Source organism: Tachysurus fulvidraco, chromosome 1, assembly GCF_022655615.1.
Source record: "Tachysurus fulvidraco isolate hzauxx_2018 chromosome 1, HZAU_PFXX_2.0, whole genome shotgun sequence".
NCBI classification, from domain to species: domain Eukaryota; kingdom Metazoa; phylum Chordata; class Actinopteri; order Siluriformes; family Bagridae; genus Tachysurus; species Tachysurus fulvidraco.
In genome coordinates, this window is record NC_062518.1 from 5106504 (window position 1) to 5125378 (window position 18875).

At 35.0% G+C, this 18875-nt stretch overlaps 1 protein-coding gene across 2 annotated transcripts; it reads left to right on the forward strand.

The window, feature by feature from the left end:
• Positions 1-1610: 1610 nt before the first annotated feature.
• On the forward strand, positions 1611-11871 carry lpcat2 (lysophosphatidylcholine acyltransferase 2). 2 transcript variants are annotated; one of them, XM_027137177.2, is made up of 14 exons: positions 1612-1864; positions 2837-2979; positions 5316-5533; positions 6396-6508; positions 6881-6941; positions 7242-7300; positions 7739-7773; positions 8215-8269; positions 8424-8506; positions 8617-8742; positions 10030-10183; positions 10426-10524; positions 10715-10856; positions 11422-11871. In XM_027137177.2, exons 1-14 carry the CDS (start codon positions 1730-1732, stop codon positions 11604-11606), a joined length of 1608 nt encoding a protein of 535 aa, XP_026992978.1. In that variant the 5' UTR covers positions 1612-1729; the 3' UTR covers positions 11607-11871. The 2 variants fall into 2 exon arrangements, with proteins under 2 accessions (XP_047656276.1, XP_026992978.1); XM_047800320.1 differs by lacking the exons at positions 8215-8269; positions 8424-8506; positions 8617-8742 and having other exon boundaries at positions 1611-1864.
• Positions 11872-18875: the final 7004 nt, after the last annotated feature.

The window sequence follows — 18875 nt, forward strand, 5'->3', positions numbered from 1 at the left end:
GATAATAATGATAATGATGAATATAATTTAACTGACCACAGATTATACTATTATAATAATTTGTTCATTATATTGTTATGTGTGAGATGAGACCTAGGCTCTGCAAATTGGTTTCTGCTTTGATAAATTATATATTTAATTTTTATAATTATATATACTCTACTACATATGATTTACACAGTGCATCTTACTGTTCTCTCAAAGCAGTGTAGCCCATCCTTAGTACTTTGCTCAGCTGAATCTGTCTATTACAAGTCCAGAGTATCGGCTGCAGAGTGAAAGACAATTTTCATAAACTCTGGAAAATTCTTAGTATAAGTTCAAATAGTTTTAGCCAGATGAACCAGGGGAGTATACAGTACCTTCCTAACCAGTTCAGGGTTTTGAGCAGGTTTAAATTAGAATCCCCAGTTGTCCTTATCTGGAACGCTTCACTAATCAGCCCCTCCAATTTAAACATTATAACACGTTTCACCAAACTGATCTACAAATTTAACTAATCATTTACTATCTACACCAATCTCGTTTACCAATTTGACACCCTGAAGTAAAAACTCAACTAGTACTGACAAAGTAAACCAGAACAGTACAGCAGCTAAACCAGCTCAAAAAGCTGATGATCTAAGCTAGAATTGTTGAGCAGATTCCCTGGACATTTGTAAACCTTTTGATCCTAATTACAAAATGTTTAATAGTAATTGTTGGGCATATTTCTTTTAAGAAGCTCAGTGGAACAGACAAATTTTGCAGGTTCTTCTATCCAGTTGAAGTCACAACAAAAGGATGTCACAAGTGAAAAGTGTTCTTATCACTGGTCCAAATGACCCACTGCCCTGTACAGTTCCCTCTACTTGCAAAACAGCCAAATTAACTACTAAGATAACCCTTTAGAAGTATTATATATATATATATATATATATATATATATATATATATATATATATATATATATATATATATATATAAGTAATATATTAATATTTGCTAAAAATGGTGAGAGAACATAAATTATTGCTCTTTTTTTTGGTGCTCACAAAACTGACTCTTATAATTTAAAAGTTATAATTTAAGTTTTTAGATATTTTTTAGATATTTGTTTAATGAAACTTTTATTTCTTTTCTTTTCTTTTTTTTAAAGTAGGTAAAATATAGATACCAAAATAAATATTGAATTAAAAAAAAGTTAGCTGTCGGATGTATTATATTGTTGCCATGTTAGAACAAGATTTTTTAATTCTAAAAGCATTTGGTTCTGATGGGTCTAATACTTGGCCTTGTTATGCTGGGAATTGTAGCAGGCTGTAAATTATTTTTCTTCTATTTAGACTTTATTATTTGTAAAAGCCTGATTAATTTTCTGTCAAATCTGTCATCTGAGACTTAAGGACAACTGCCACCTTTTGGCAGATTTTCTTTAGTATAAATAATAACCTTAAATATGAAAATATTAAAGATAGTGAATAGTAAATAGTTCAATAGTAAATGCCTAATAATGCCTGTTCTCCTTTAAGGAAATTAATAAAGACATGTCTGTGCAGCTCGAAGGAGGATTAGAGGCTTAAAGCTATAGGCGGGTCAATGAGAGCTTGACACGCAGCGGTAAGACATTAAAAAGGAGGAAGCACTCGGACAAAAAGATTGCATACAGTAGCTTTTTGTGCGAAACTCTTGGCATCGATAAGGAAGTGCAGTACGTAACAGGGCGTTTGTTGCTGTTCCACGCAGATGCATGGCGCTGGAACATTCTCATCATCTGAAGATGCCTCCTAAAAGAGTGTTTCCCAGGCAGGAGTCGCTCCTGCTCCCCGCAGTCGTCAATCCATTCTGCTTGGACTTTAAACTGACTAATAGCGACAAAATAAAAGTGAGTGCAGGATTTGTTTCTTCTCTTTACGCTTACTTATGCAACATCTGCCTGCTGCCAAGAAACAGAAACACGGAAACGCCCAGACGGCGTTAATGTTATGAAATGTTTTATATCGCTGACTATGCACACACGCATGTAGGTGTTATTACTATAAATCGTCTGGCTGTTCAGATATATGCGTTTTTTTTAAGGTACAGAAGGAACAGATTGCAGGTGTTATAAATGTTGGTGCGCACGAGCCTTCTCACATTCCAGCTGTGTAAGAGTGATTTGGGATTTAACCCAACAGAAGAGTTATCATTATGCTACAGAAAAGTTACATGTAAAGTATACGAAAAGATACAAATATTCTAAAAGGTAAAAAAGTTCACTATTCATTTCTTAGATTGCATGATTCATTCATTTTCGCATGCAATTTTTTAAGGCACAATTGCAGTCCTTACATGTTTATTGTTCACACTAACTGCATACACTTGCTGACTTAATAAGAACGCACGCGCACCTGTTCAATTATTCATGCAGTTATCTAATCAAGCCAATCTAATGTCAGCAGTAAAATGCACAAAATCATCAAGATACCCGTCAAATCTTCAATTCATGTTCAGTCGGTTTGAGTATTTCATAAACTGGTGATCAACTGCAATTTTCGTACATAATAATACATAGGATTTACACAGAATAATGCAAAAAATAAACAAAAGGAAAAAAAAAATGTCTATTTACACCCAAGGTGAGCAGAAAAACATCTCGGAGCACATGACACACACTTGAGATTTAAGTCATTCTTTTGTTTAAGATAATCCAGTGACACTGCTTCTACATTTCCTCTTCTGTCCTTTTAAGAACCATATGCTTCACTTCACTTCAGTCCAAAATCTGTATATTCCAGCAATATGTCTTCATCTATTGTGATAATAAACAGGCTGTCATATTTCTTTCTCTGTGTGTTTTGTGTGTTCATATGCTCAGTGTTTTTTTCTGGGAATCATCCTCGTGCCGCTGCGCTGTGTCCTCCTCTTCCTGGTTCTTATGGTAGCATGGCTCATTTCTTCCCTAATTACGTTCAAGCGTCCTCTCAAAGGAGAGGTGGAACCTTTTACAGGATGGAGGAGGTAAGCTTCATAGTACAAGCATTGATCATATGACAGCAGTAAGGTTATTAATATGGATAATGTGGAAGTGTTTAAATATAGTAAATAAAAGCCTACAGTTTTTTTTATATTGATTTATAAGGTAGTCCACTTGTTCTGCTGTGTAGAAAATGTGTAATATAAACAGTATTTCACAAAAGTGAGTACACCCCTATGAAAATGTCCAAATTGGCCCCAATTAACCATTTTTTCTCCCCGGTGTCATGTGACTCGTTAGAGTTATGAGGTCTCAGGTGTCAATGGGGAGCAGGTGTGTTAAATTTGGGGTCATCGCTCTCACTTTTTTCATACTGGCCACTGGAAGTTCAAAATGGCCCCTCATGGCAAAGAACTCTCTGAGGATCTAAAAAAAAAATTGTTGCTCTACATAAAGATGGTGTAGGCTATAAGAAGATTGTCAAGACCCTGAAACTGAGCTGCAGCACGGTGGCCAAGACCATACATCAGTTCAACAGGACAGGTTCCACTCAGAACAGCCCTTGCCGTGGTAAACCAAAGAAGTCATGTGCACGTGGTCAGCGTCATATCCAGTGGTTGTGTTTGGGAAACAGACATATGAATGCTGCAAGCATTGCTGCAGAGGTTAAAGGGGTGGGAGGTCAGCCTGGCAGTGCTAAGACCTTATGCCGCACATGGCTTTAAATTGGTCTGCATGGCTGTTCCCAGAAGGAAGCCTCTTCAATAGATGATGCACAAGTTTGCTGAAGACAAGCAGACTAAGGACATGGATTACTGGAACCATGTCCTGTGGTCTGATGAGACCAAAATAAATTTATTTGGTTCAGATGGTGTCAAGCATGTGTGGTGGCAACCAGGTGAGGAGTACAAAGTGTGCCTTGCCCACAGTCAAGCATGATGGTGGGACTGTCATGGTCTGGGGCTGCATGAGTGCTACCGGCACTGGGGAGCTACACTTCATTGACCATTGCCCTGCTAAAGAAGCTGAGGGTAAAAGTGATGGACTGGCCAAGCATGTCTTCAGACCTAACCCCTATTGAGCATTTGTATGCACTTTGGGCCCAATTTGGACATTTTCACAGGGTTGTACTCACTTTTGTAGCCAGCAGTTTAGATATTAATGGCTGTGTGTTTTATTTTGAGGGACAGCAAATTTACACTGTTATACAAGCTGTACACTCACTACTTTACATTGTAGCACAGTGTCATTTATTCAGTGTTGTCAAATAAAAAGATATAAAATATGTACAGTACAAAAATGTGAGGGGTGTACTCACTTCTGTGAGATACCGTATATGTACAGTATTGACTCAAAGGATGAAATGACTCAGGAATGTTCAGAGGATACAACTGCATGGAGAGAAACATAAAACAAGAAAAAAATAAGTGAGAACTAAACTGGAAAATAAACTGTAAATATGAATGAAGAAAGGTGGGGAAACAAAGTCTAACTAAATTAACAAACACGCATCTAAAACTGTGACGTGTCTTTGAAAGGGTTATTCGTCGGGTTGTAATTCATTGAAAATATCTATATTCTGCTCTTTGGAAATCCCAAATTCTTGTCATATTATTTCCAAAATAGTCCATGGGATGGTGTGAGATATGGCAAAGTCAGAGCATTTTTGCTTAGATTTTAATTAAAACTTTTGATTATGTAGAAAATATAATGTCTTTGTGTTTTATTAAAGCATCGTAATCTTATGACATAAATCAAAAAATCTAAATCAGGACCTTTTTTTTTTTTTTGCAAAATGCAAGGAGCTCACAATATTACGGACACAATAAAAAAAATAAGCGTTAGTTTGAGGGCATTTTCTCTAATCAATATATCAAACTCCAGATCTACTGTTAAACTGACTGCTGCTCCTATGAATGCAGTTCATTGTAGAAGCACAGGAAGTCATGCATTTCCTTTTCTGATATGATATGATTAATCAAATGATGCCTGGGAGTTTGAAAAGATTTCCTCCTAACAGACAAATCAGCTGATGAGCTGCAGGTAGAGTGAAAGGTATAATCAAATATAAATGTCGTTCAGTAAAATGACAGAAATCATAAGCAACTAAACATCATAACAAATTAATCCGAGATCAAAATTTTACACACCCAAATACAAACAGGGATATGAAAGACATTGCAATACAGAATGATTAGTGCTAGTAATGCAGTTAATTTACCTGGATCCTAATGATCTTTAACTAGATCATTTTACACATGGCTCACAGTTTCTTACTCTCGGATATTAATTCTTTATAAACGTAATATGTTATATAATACACTACACTTTTGTGTATGTTTGTTTTTGCTTATGCATGACCATGTGTGTGTTTATGTAGATTTATGTGTCACAAAGTGATGGTGGTTATGGGTCGGCTCTGTTTCTTTGCGATGGGCTTTCGGGTCATAGTCAAGGGGAAACAGGCAACCAACAGAGATGCCCCGATTCTGGCTGTGGCTCCTCATTCTTCGTTCTTTGACTCTATCACTTGCATCGTAGCAGGCATGCCATCTGTGGTGTCCCGCACTGAGAATCTACTTCCTATCATGTTTGGACGTAAGTGCTTGTTTTCCATGTCTATATTTTGAATATTGAATAAAGACCTCTGTGTTGAATTAAGGCTATTTATAAACCTAAATCTGATATCAACAAATCCTACATCATTAATGCAGGAATCAGAATTCTTTACCCATCACGTTTGGGATCAAGTTGAAATGTAATCAATGCTTTATAAGCCATAACTGTTTTCCAAGTAACTGATCTGCCTAATTTGCTTAGACATCAAATTGTATCAGTCAATGGGTTATATATTTTTAATCTATTTCTAATATAAAAGCACTATTGAACGCTCAATCCGACTGTTGAATGGTGTTAAGTTTCTTTAACAGCAGATTCATAAGACTGCTCATAGCATATCAATAGGTCATCTGTCTTATAGCTTACTGTGCTACCTGGTGTATGGTGGATGAGCCAAAAACTCATGCACTATCATTGAATCATTGATCATTAAAGTTTTCTGTAGCAAGACTTTTATTTAGCATTTTTGGCTGAAGTCTGCAGTATCAGAACTATAACATCAACATTAAATGTAACCATAAACAGGTAAAAATTATAACGTCATTAAAAAAAAATCCTTGTCAAATTGCTGTGATGTTACAGGAAAAACACTTTAGGGAATACATTTATAGGAAAATAATACAATTCTGAGTGGTGCCACTTCGCATCTGATAGCATTACTAGGAGTGTTGATTATATTTTGAGAACAGTAAGCCTGCAAGCATGTTCCTGCAATAAAAAGGTTGTGTTGGGGTTTGAAAATTTACATATATTTCATGCAAAATAACACATTTGATTTTTGTATGTTCATAGTTAGGAGTTTGTGCATGTGTTTGTGTATGTGAATGTGTATGTCCTTTAGGATTTATGCGCTGCCTGCAGCCTGTCGTTGTCTCACGGGAAGACCCAGAATCACGCAAAACCACAATCACACACATCACCAACCGGGCCAGATCTGAAGGCCACTGGCCACAGGTCAGAATAAATCCATACTGTTTTTTTAAGATGTAAATGTGTGAGCTATATGATGTAACTTGTTTTACAGCCTGTCTTTAAATGGGGATCTCAGAGTTGAGTTTTTGTGTTACGAAAGCAGGAAATTACTTTGAATTACCTCGGAACTGTCCTTCCTGTATAAGAATGAAGAATGCTTGGCTTTTCTGTGCCATAAAAGGCCATCAGTGATGGTTGTAAATAAATTAAATAAATACTTAGTATGAAAATATGCATTGAATGTGGATTTGCTACATAATGCAGTGAATTGATTCAGATTAAAAAATCAGCACAGTTTTAGTAGATGAATCATCTTTCTAATTTCACAAAGACGTTATCTGCAATGTTTTTCAGCTGCTGATCTTCCCAGAAGGAACATGTACAAACAGATCTTGTCTCATTACTTTCAAACAAGGTATCAACACACACCATCTAATTAATAAACTTTAGTGCGTATGTACTGTATGTATGTATGTTCTGTATGTATGTATGTATGTATGCATGTATGTACTGTATGTATGTATGTATGTATGTATGTATGTATGTATGTATGTATGTATAAATAAAATAAATAAATACATGAAATGACAAATATACAAAAATAATAATATTTATTATAAAATAAACATTTTATTTAATCCCATTTTAGATTAATTCAGCAGTCAGACAGTCAGTCAAGTCAGTCAGAGAGTCTTAATATTCTTTTTCCTTTCAGGTGCTTTCTTACCAGGCGTCCCGGTTCAACCAGTGCTTATCAGGTACCCCAATAAACTGGTAAGTTTTATGTGGTTATTTTTTATGTCCATGTTCCACTGTGCCATATCCCAGTCAAAATATGCAGACGACATACCACAATGAAAATAAAAAAAAAGCAATGTTCTTGTTATGATATGTAGAAGTCTGTTGATTGACAAATCCAAAATTAATTATCTAAAGCACCAGTCATGTAAAAACTCTGTTCCATCCTGCCCAGTTCCAAAAGTGTTATTAATATAATGTATATGAGCGGTCAATTGTCATTTAGTCAGTCAAAAGTTTCCAATGTAGCACATCATGTTTGCAAGATCGGTTAAAAAATCTATAGCTCATTGGTCAAGATCTCAGCTAGTGGAATATTTTTATTTTGTTATTTCCTAAATTTCACTTAGTACAGTTGCATTAAAATAAATACATGTCATGTTTTATAGCAGTCTGTTTATTTCTGTTCTTTAGGACACAGTAACATGGACATGGCAAGGTCCTGCATTGTAAGTCTAACTTTAAGATCTATCCTAACATAATCTGGCCCACTGCTCAGCTTTAGGTATAAAATATCCTCTCAAAGTGTTGCCATAACTGGGATATATTTTGGCCCTCTAATGAGCTCGGTGACTTGTCATATTTTCCTGTCTTAATGTCCAGGGAATAATTCTCACTGGACAGGCAACACAAGCATTTTCCTATTTTGTTTGTTTCCAGTACGCATAAATATCAATGATGTATCCAATGCTTTTATATTGAGCTAATTTCTTTTGAATTTTTTTAATTTATCCCCATACCTTCTTGTAATCCATACTTCACTACAAACTTCCTGGGAAAACTAAAACTGAAAACCATTGAGTCAGGATCTGTGCTTAAAATGTTGAATATTTAGGTTGGTTTTAATTCCTCCTTAAGTGTAGTAACATCATCACTGCTTCCTGTTTTAGCCGGACGCTGGTTCTCCTCACATTGTGTCAGTTCTATACAACGGTGGAAATTGAGGTTATACAGTACATTTTTAAGTCTACTTTCTGATTTAGCTTTCTATTAAAGTTATATGCAAACATTATCAGAAGACATATAGTCAACTGAAAATTATAGAGTGTTAACTAATTGAAGATTTCTCTAAAGATCCAAACTCTTTTTTTCCTTTTAGTTCCTTCCTCCATATATTCCCAATGAAGAAGAGAAAAGTAACCCCATAAAATTTGCACAGTCTGTGAGGAGTCAAATGGCAAAGTAAGGAACAAACTAAAGTACAAGATTGCACTGGATCCAGAGAACTGTGCTGTACTATTGGAATCCCAATAGGATTAAGACAGTATTGATGATCTTCTTTGGTTTGACAGGGCTCTAGGCGTACCTGAAACAGATCACACTTTTGAGGACTGTCGTCTGATGATCTCAGCAGGGCAGTTGACTCTACCCATGGAGGCAGGGCTAGTGGAGTTCACCAAGATCAGCAGAAAGCTTAGGTATAGCACAGTATCTAGATTTTACTGCTTTCACTGTACAACATATTATTGTATGTACAGTGTTGAAATTTGAAATTTTTTGAACCCTAAATATGACCCAAAGCATCATAAAATTTTAATAAAATCATAAAAGTCCCAAAAGCAGAGAAAGTAAACCCAATCAAACATATCAGGCAAATATATTATACTTGTATAAGGAAAATGTTAGGAAAATGTTCCAATATTATATATCTGTGAGAGGCAAAAGTATGTGAACCTCTAGGTTTAGTGCTTAATCTCAAGGTTAAATTAGAGTCCATCTGATTTCAGTCAATGGGATAACAATTAGGTCTCTGTGAGTGTCCTGTTTTATTTAACGAACAGAGTCACCAGAAACTTTCCTTGCAGTTATTGCTGCACAAGGGCTCACAACAGATACTAAAAGTAATAGTTCACATACATGTGAATTTGCAAGTAATTCTTTTCAATAATCATAAAAATATTTTTGGCTCATTTGTTTGATTGTGTTCACTTTGTTTACTTGTAGTACTTGTAGGACTTGTGTGAAATTTTCATGATGTTTTGGATCATATTTATGTAAAAATATAGGAATTTCTAAAGGGTTCACAAACTTTCAAGCGGCAGTGTATCATAAAGCATTATAGTGATTATAATGACTAACAGAATATGCTCATCTGTATCAGAACATCACTATTACCCCAAACACGCACACTTAGCTTATGTTCATAACTAAACAGAAACCTCCAATCTTTAGGTAAAGTACCATGAGCACATATTAATTTCTTAATCAACACACAAATAAAAAGTTTTACCTACACAGCTACTAGTGCAACTTTTGCTTGCTTTCTTTTCTGAATGCTTCCTGAATGCTGGACTCTTTAACAATATCTTAAATAAGATGAATACCAAGAAAACGAGAAAACACAGAAGGCATCTTTTATGTTTGAAAAAAGAATGAATTCCCCATTGTAAAGTAAACACTGTATTTACAGATTTTATAATGCTTACTAGTTAGCATTAGCTAATATGGCTGTATTTCTAAGTTGATTGAGGGTCTGTGTATGTAACTGTATATACGTTCTACTGCTAATGCAAACAATCTTGCTAATGGGAGTTAATCTGACAGGAACTCTGTAGAGACTGCGAGCCTGTGTACGTCCCTGTTTATACAGTACACTGTATAATGTCACTGCTAACACTATCCAGCTAGCTAATGAGGGGAAATTTGACAGGTTTCCTAAATCCAACAGTAAATCATTTTCTTTAATTCTTTTTAACTTCCATCAGTCTGAAATGGGACAACATGCATAAGGAACTGGAGAATTTTGCTGCCATCGCCAAGTCGTGCAAAGGTGGTCGAATCAGGATCGAGGAGTTTGCTACTTTTCTCAAGCTGCCCATCAGCCCTGTGCTTCAGGAGCTCTTTGCTCTTTTTGACAGGGTGTGTTTCTGTGTGTGTGTGTGTGTGTGTATGTGTGTGAGTGTGTGTGTGTGTGTGTGTGTGTGTGTGTGTGTGTGTGTGTGTGTGTGTGTGTGTGTGTGTGTGTGTGTGTGTGTGTGTTTGTTTTTATGTTCTTATACTTTTTGCAGAACGGTACTGTATGTACTAAAAAATATTGACAAAACTGAATATGTTCCTTGGGACAGAAAAAACATAGTATGATTTACCATGTTACACTGCAGGACGGTGATGGCACCATTGATTTTAGAGAATATGTCATTGGTATGACAGTACTATGTCGACCGGCGAACACAGAAGAAGTCATCCAGACAGCATTTAAGGTACATACCCTATCCGAACATACCCTATCCTACTAGGATTGTTGTCACTATGTTTTTTTTTATTTTATTTTACTATCCCAGAGCTTAACCATCAGACTTTGTATACTGGAAAGGCATTTTTGACTAGCAGACAGTTACTGACTAGCAGACAGTTAAAGAAGTACAGTAACTCTGTGATGTTTGGCCCCAGCTTTTTGATGTAGACGATGACAACAGCATCACTCGTGATGAGTTTGTAAGTCTGCTGCGCTCCACTCTCGGGGTCTGCGATCTTGACGTCACTAACCTCTTCAATGAGATTGACATTGATAAATCAGAACATATCACATACGGTGAGTATACAGTTTATAGGGCAAAGGTTTGTACCCAAATTGGCTTCTTTTTTTTTTTTTCATTTTAGATCTGTATTACTAAAATATGTAATTTGTAATTTGTTCAGCTTAAAATGGTGGACAATTCATTAAAAGTGACTCGTTATATTTTAAAGTTTGTCAGATTGTCTTCATCTTAAACAGAGAAAGAGAGCCAAAGTGCAATGCAAAAACAAGCGAAATGTTTATAATTAAACATGTAGTAAATTGATAATTGATAGTAAATCTAATTTAATCTTTTTTTGGTTTGTTTTACAGTTCAAAGTTAAATCAGTCATTAAATCTTTTTTTTTATCTCCAGGCCTAAACTAATAAAATACTGTTTTGAGGATCTGAGAGTGAGCTAGCACCAGAAACATTTAGTTTCCTTTATTTAACTTCTTCTTTGTATCATTGTGTATGTTCTGTTGCAATACCGGTTATAAAACTTAAGAAACTCTAGAAGATCAGTAGTTGTGTATCTAGAGAATACAGTATGCTTAACATGCTATAACAACGATTTTTTTTCCTGTCATCTTTTTGTTAGACGAGTTCCTTGCCTTCGCTTACACCCACCCTGAGTATGCTAAACTCTTCACAACATACATTGAGCTCCAACGCTACCAGTGCGGAACAGAAATGGGAGGACTCATCTCACACCTCACTTCCTCCTCAACACTTCCTTCCAGTGAGCAACAAGAAGAGTGTAATGCAGACAAGAAAGATGACTAAGCTCCTTACATCAGTTCAAGAGCAAAGCCATATCTTTTACACTGTGAGGCGAAGCAGATTTCTGCTAGAAATCATTGGGCTTTTTTTTTTTTCTGTGATTTCAGGTTGACTTTTTCTGTGATTTCATGTGCCTTTGAAACATCCAAAAAGCAATTACAAAAGCAATTGGATTTGGTATGAATTAATAAATATTTGTGTATTTGTTTTTATGTTACTTTCTGCTTAACTTGTATTAAAAACTTGGAAAAACTGGTGTCTTAATTAATTCTTATTTTGCCTAGTTTATTTTTGCACTAAAAAAAAGATTCATGAAATTTCAGCCCTACATCCTTTACTCTTGTACACTATAGACATTTTCACCGAGATTCACTGTAATTACTAAATAATTAATGGTTACTGATTAATATGCATTAATGTGAATAAGTAAGAAATGAGCTCCAATTGTGAGAGCTAAATCTACTCACCTGTACTGTACTCTTCTGTTCAGGACACTGTTGGTGTCAGTGTGAGATTGAAATTTTCATTTTAGATGCTCATAAACAAGCAATTGGGGCATTTCAAAGAGCAGAAACCACTTTAAATATATGAGCAATTGTATGAACCTTTAAGCTAGTAGCATAGAAAAAACAGAAATACTTTTGAAACATTCTTAAATGCCTGACTTTCAGCACCATTGTGGAGTGTGACCTGAATTGACAAAGAAATTAAAGCCATGGACACAATAAAACTCAATTTCTTGTCTCTAGGAAAAAGTTGTAAGCTGCAACAATTAACATTATCAATGATTTTTTATTTTTTTATTTTATATATATATATATATATATATATATATATATATATATATATATATATATATATATATATATATATATATATATTTTTAGGAAAAGGCTGTATTTGACCTCCGGACCAAGAGTGTATGTAAATACCCATGTGTTGTACCTGATGTCCTTTTTCAAGTTAAGCCAAATCAAGTTAAGAACCTCTTATAGTCATTTCAACCATATATAGATGACGCAGTACACAGTGATACGAGACATTTCTTCAGAAGTATCTTGTTACATAAAACAAAATACAGAGCTAAGGACTTAAAGCAAAACAGTGTGAGACAGTGCATACAGACAATACAAACCACTCTAGGACAGATAAACAAAACAGCGCTGACGAGTGTGCATACTGTATATACACTTGTGTAATAGCAGCAGTTTGATGAGGTGTTGAAATGTGGCGTGCAAAACAGCAACTGAGTGAGTGATTGGATTTGTACAGCCTAGTGCAGTTCACACAGTGGAAATTTGTACTTGAATTCACATTACAAAGAGTTAACATGCTCTATTCTCTTAAAGTTTCATCCCAAGTGGTGAAAAGGTTCCAGTTTATAAGCCTGTAACAGGTTTCTCTTGTTTTTGTGACTGTTTTTTTATTTATTTATTTAAATCACACTGCTTATTTTATAATTGATTACACTAGTTATAATAATGTATATAATTGTATTCAGTATTGTATTGGATAAAGAGTTAAAACTATTAAAATATTTAATGCGTCTAGTCTGCAGTCCTCCACCAGGCGACACCAGAAACCTATTTTACATGATTCATCTGTTGTCTTTGGGTCGAGTGTGTATGTGAAATCAGCAATCAATCCTTCATCATCAATCTTGTTACTTGGCTAAGAGTTCTCTCACAGAATGTTTTATGGAATATTATGAAATGTTTTGAAAGATAGAAATGTGAAATTAATTATTTGTTTCTTTAGTCTGGTCTAGATGTTTAGATTTTTGTTCATGTAATTCTTTAACAAACTCAAAAATAATATAAAAAAGTCTAAGGAAAAGGTTCATATGCTGAGAAAGAGAAATAATCTATTGCATTATTTACAAAGTTCACTCATAAAGCAATTACCTCATGCAGCACAAAAGGATATGACTTTCTATTTATTATATAGTATATATTCAATATTAAAATTTGTTGAAAATATATGGTCTTTTTCACAAGTCAAAAGTTAATCATTCTCATAACAGATTTCAATTTAATTTGTATAGCGGTTTTAATAATGGACATTGTTGCAAAAAAAAATATAAAAATTCAGAATAAAACTTGCAAAGTTTATATTTGTTCCTTTTGAGCAAACCAGAGGTGAGGATGAAAAGGAAAATCTCCCTGAGATGTAATGAGGAAGAAACCTTAAGTTCAACAAGACTCATAAAGGAACCCATCCTCATCTGGGTGACACTAGTATTAGCATCAGCGTGATCTTTATCATTAATTCCTTTATGCCAAAGCCATCAAATATTCAGTGATGGAGACTCAAACACAAAACTGACTGTGACAACAGCAGTTCAAATTTATTTTAGCAATGCACACTGATTAATCATAGCGCAAATTCTCCAAGGCATCCATCTGCCAATTCATTTTCTGTACCACTTATCTCTCACAGGTTGCAATGAATGCAGGTCTTTGGACAGGTGAGGAACACCCTGAGCCATGGGGAAAATATGCAGACTCCACATACACACACGCATGGCAGAGGTGGAAATCAAAACCCCAACCCCAGAGCTGTGAGGCAAAAAGTCTGTACACTAAGCTTCCATGTCACAATTACAGGTCTGTCACAAACCTATCACAGGTTAGAATAAATCTAAAATATTAAATTGTGTGATAAAATTTGAATATTGCATCATCAGGCAAGCAAAAATATTACTCTTAATACAATGATAAGATGGGTAGCCAAAATTAATACAAGTATGTGAAGATAATGATGAAAGTTTGAGTGAATTTGTTACCTTGTCATACTGTCTGTCAGATAAATGCTAAAAGAAGGATAGTAATTGAGCATGTAGAATATGTATAATAAATGATTTTCTCTGAATTAATATTGTACAATATTAATTTCCGGGGTCAATAATGATGATGGCGGCGTCCTACAGAAGACTGATGTTCTCCCTTGTTAGGCCATGCTGGATGAATGATGGCACGCAGCTCACTTCATTAAATCCCTGCTGTTCGGTACACTGTGATCACCAGCTGCGATTTCCACCGTCAATTTGTTGTAACCTTTTCAGACCAAAAAAAGCCCATTTCATTTTAACCACAATTGATGAGATGGCATAGAATCAATTAAATAGCATTGCCTCTTTCTCCCACCTTCCCCTCTATTTCTCAGCGCTTTCTCTTTATATTGTTGGATCCATTTTGGAGCAGCCTCAGGTTAAAGCTGTCTAGTCAAATCGTAAACAATCAATGACACTAATTAGGTTTGATTTGCACCAACCAAATGAGGATTGGATAAAGGGGTCTGGACAAGCTGGTGTCTGTGTACACAGATGAAGTTGAGACTGATCTGATGCTCTTCTAAAGAAAGGTCAACACAGACATGAAGGTAGTTAATTGACAAGTTGCCAAATGTTCACAAATTGTAGCAAGTTAATTATATTCACCCTGCAAATACAGGAGATTTTTCATGCTTCCAGTGCTTTCTCATTTATTCCATTTACTCACTGACCAATCTGATATTTACTCATTAAGTCCAAGAATGACTTACATTCTTGAGATCACTTGCATGTCATACATTTTATCCAATTATTGTTACATTGAATGTTGTGGAATGAAACAAATCTTGCCTGTCACTTTAACATGGCTTAGTATCATTGTAAGTTTTCTTGAACTAAAGAGTTAAAGAGTTTCCGGTTTTGGAAAGTTCTCAACAATTGTATTTGTATGAGAAGCATACGGATGAAGGTTGAGGTCACCTAAATAATGTCACCTCCTGTTTGTGTTTGATGTGGTAGCTTAGTGGTTAAGGCATTGGACTACTGATTGGAAGGTTGTAAGTTTGAACCCCAGTTCCACCAAGCTGCCACTGCTGGGCCCCTGAGCAAGGCCCTTAATGATCAATTGTATAAAATGTAAGTTAAAAAGATGTTGTAAATGTTTGTACCTTTTAAGAGTTTTTTGTTCAATCTGAGTAATTTATTTGAATTCGTTTACATTGCTATTTTAACTAATAAGTACAGTATGCTTGACAGTGTTGTGTAAACTTGTGTTAATGTGGTGGTAAGTAATTGCTTAACATACTGCATATTAGATCAGTACATTGAGCATCACTGTATGCAACACTACAGATTCTCATAGTAATGTGTCACATTTCTGTGTGTCTCAGTGGGTGGGTGTTTTCTGTACTGTACTGTATGGCTGCCATACCCCAGCCACCCACAGCTTCCCCAAACCCAGCCTTCTTGAATAAACACAACTTACAGCACTATTACTTTTCTTTGATGTTAGGAAAAAGTCTTGGCCTTGGGCAAAAGGGACAATAACGGCACCTCCCGAGGGTGAAACACAAACACAGGACAGCCCTTCCTCAAAACCTCTGGACGACACCATGCTTATTCTTACAGCTCTTTTCTTCTGAGGAAAGAGCGAGGAAATATTTACATAATCGTGTCTGAATTTAAAGGAACTCCCAGACACAGAAGAGCAAGCTAAGCTGCAAAAGAGTTGAAAAAGACATCATTGTTAATGCTTGTGGTTTTCCATTTGCATTTGAGTCTCAATATTTTCACCAAGATCCAGACAAGTATCTTCTGTGATTTCTTATTTTACATTTCTACATTGTTGTATAAAATTGTACTAATCAAAGTCATTACTTGGATGAATATGATATTCCAGAGTAACAGAGAATAACCCGCAATATGGAGTAATAAAATGTTTTAGTAAAAGCTCTGTACCTTTTTGTCTCCAAAGCTAATCGCTTGAGCCTCCTGTACACATGAATGAGGGATGTAATGCAAATGTTAACCCTAATATAAACCTTTGCCTTTCAGTGATGCTAGGTCACACATATGCATCTAGGTGATTCTCTACAGCAATATTCAAATTAAAATATCTATTAAAGTACAAATATAAGACCAGTTCAGAGGTCTGGAGATATCAGCTTTCCTTCTTTAGCTCTCTCATCTAATGCTTATTCTCACCTCAGAACAGAAAGTTAATGTGATACAAATACTCATAAAACCTGGGTTATAAAATATGGGTTAAACTTAACACTAACTGTTTATGCTCATTATTTAGTCAATTTTCTGTTTAATGCAAATTCTTGAATTATTTTTTTGAATTATTATTTTTTTTATTATGGCCAGTCCGATCTCAGGTTCATATAAGTTCTCACAGATCTCATACAAAATTGTCATACATGGTTGTTTCTATAGCAACAGCTAATTCATAGTCACTTGTATGACAGATACTTCACTTAAAAAAGAAAGGCTGCTGAGGAAACTAACTTGTTTTAGTGAATAATTATATTGAAAAAGATGTTATATAAGTACACATTGTCATTCCTTAATTAATACATTCTGAAATATTTGGCAAAAATCTTGTTATAAAAAGAATGATAAGGTTGTACAATAGTAATACAATCGTTTGGAGGATTGCTATAGAAAAAAAATCTGTGTGGAATCATTTTCACATTATTTTCCTATATCAGTATGTATTTATCACATTTATACACACTGAGCAATCTAGTGAACCTACAGCGGACCTTTTTCCGAGCCTGCTGACTTTCTATTTCTTTTGCAGATCATGTTTGTGCAAGCAGAGACACGTGGATGAATTAAGAAGGATGTACATATCGAGCAGTGTTTTTGCAGTTTTCTATGTTAGTAGTAAAGGAAAAAGACAGTATTTGTGTAACCTACAACACTAATTCCCTATAAAACCTGCTAAAAAATGTTCTCAGCTCTTGGTTCTCTTTAATTCACATAATGACATCAATTCCCTGTCCTGTATCATGGTCATCTGTGTGGGATTGAAAAGAGATAAATGCCAACATATACAGTATACTGTAAGTACAGGTCCTTCTCACTGATGTCATTGTGTCATACAGTGTAATACATGCTATCGTTATTAGATTACCATTTAATTCGATTTTAAAAAAAAAAAATGTGTATTTAACTGTAATGAAGTAACTAATGAAAATAATCTCATTTTGTAGGGCATTTATGTAATCTGAAACATCCAAATAAACTTGGTTTGGACAATGAGACACTGTTTATATGAAAGGTGAATAGTTCAGTATGTTCTCAAGGCTCTGTTATTTTTATTGTATTATTTTAGAAGTGCATGCCATTAAAAGAAATGTTTATTGGTTGAAATTACTGATCATTTTATTTTACCATCAGGATAAGAATAATGTTTTTCACATATCCCTTTAAGAATGCACTGCATACTTTGGACCACATGTGTGTCATATAAGGGTAACACTGATTGGTTTAAATAAAACCTGCAGGCGATTTGATTGACAGCTTGATATGCTCACTGTGAAGACTTAAGCCTGATCAATTTGAAGTACTGATCAATTTATCAACCTTATCTTAAGATAAGTTTTAATATAATATATTTCTCAAACAAGCAGAGTTGCAAGTTGCATTTTTATTAAATTTCAGTGAAATTGTAGTAAAAATGACTGGAAGGGAATCCCATGCTTAACCATAACCCTAAACTCTGTATCTATTCATACAACTTGAGTTTGTTCTTGCATAGTACAATAATAATAATATACACTGTTGTCGTGAATAACTTCGGCAAACCTGCAATTTTGATCTAAAAGGCCACTGGAAGTAATGTAATTTAAAGAAAAAAACAACACAGGTCTGCTCTTTGTTTAGCTTAATGATCAACCTTTCACCCAGTGCCCCAAGGCTCTGCAACACCAGCAATGTATACTCTTACTGAACCAGTGTCAAGCATTTTATGGTCGATCTTCTGAAAAAAAAACAAAAAAAAACAGAGCTTTTCCTGTCCTTTTATTTTGGTCATGCTTAGCTTTTATCATTAATCATGCTTTCTTTGGATGGATGTTACATAGAAACTTGACAATGTTGTTCTGACATTTTCTAACAGTTTTCCAAAATATTGACTTGTATGTACATTACAGGCCAGGTATATACAAGATGGTCTCTGTCATATACACTACTACTCAAAGCTTTGAATCACTTGGACATTTCCCTGTTTTCTAGTTTTTCCAGGCCAGGTGGGAGCCTCCCACTATGTGCTGTTCTGGTTAGAACCAGTTTGTGCTGTTATGAAGAAAGTTGAGTACCACAGCTTGGTAAGGGATGTCCTTGCCATAAAAAGAAAGAAAGTACTTTCTTTCGTTCAGTTTTAAATCTGTAAACAAATCCAACTCATGATGCTCCAGATAATAATGTAACCTAAAGAAGGCCACTTTATTTTTCTCAGTCCAACAGTTTTAGCTGTGACTTTTCTAATAATT

Bases quoted from the DNA above. Each gene is read 5' to 3' on its own strand.
- lpcat2 (XM_027137177.2), top strand. From the start codon at position 1,730: ATGGCGCTGGAACATTCTCATCATCTGAAGATGCCTCCTAAAAGAGTG. The intron at 7,301-7,738 runs GTAAGTTTTATG...TCTGTTCTTTAG, and splicing joins TCAGGTACCCCAATAAACTG to GACACAGTAACATGGACATG. The intron at 8,270-8,423 runs GTTATACAGTAC...TTTTCCTTTTAG, and splicing joins ATACAACGGTGGAAATTGAG to TTCCTTCCTCCATATATTCC.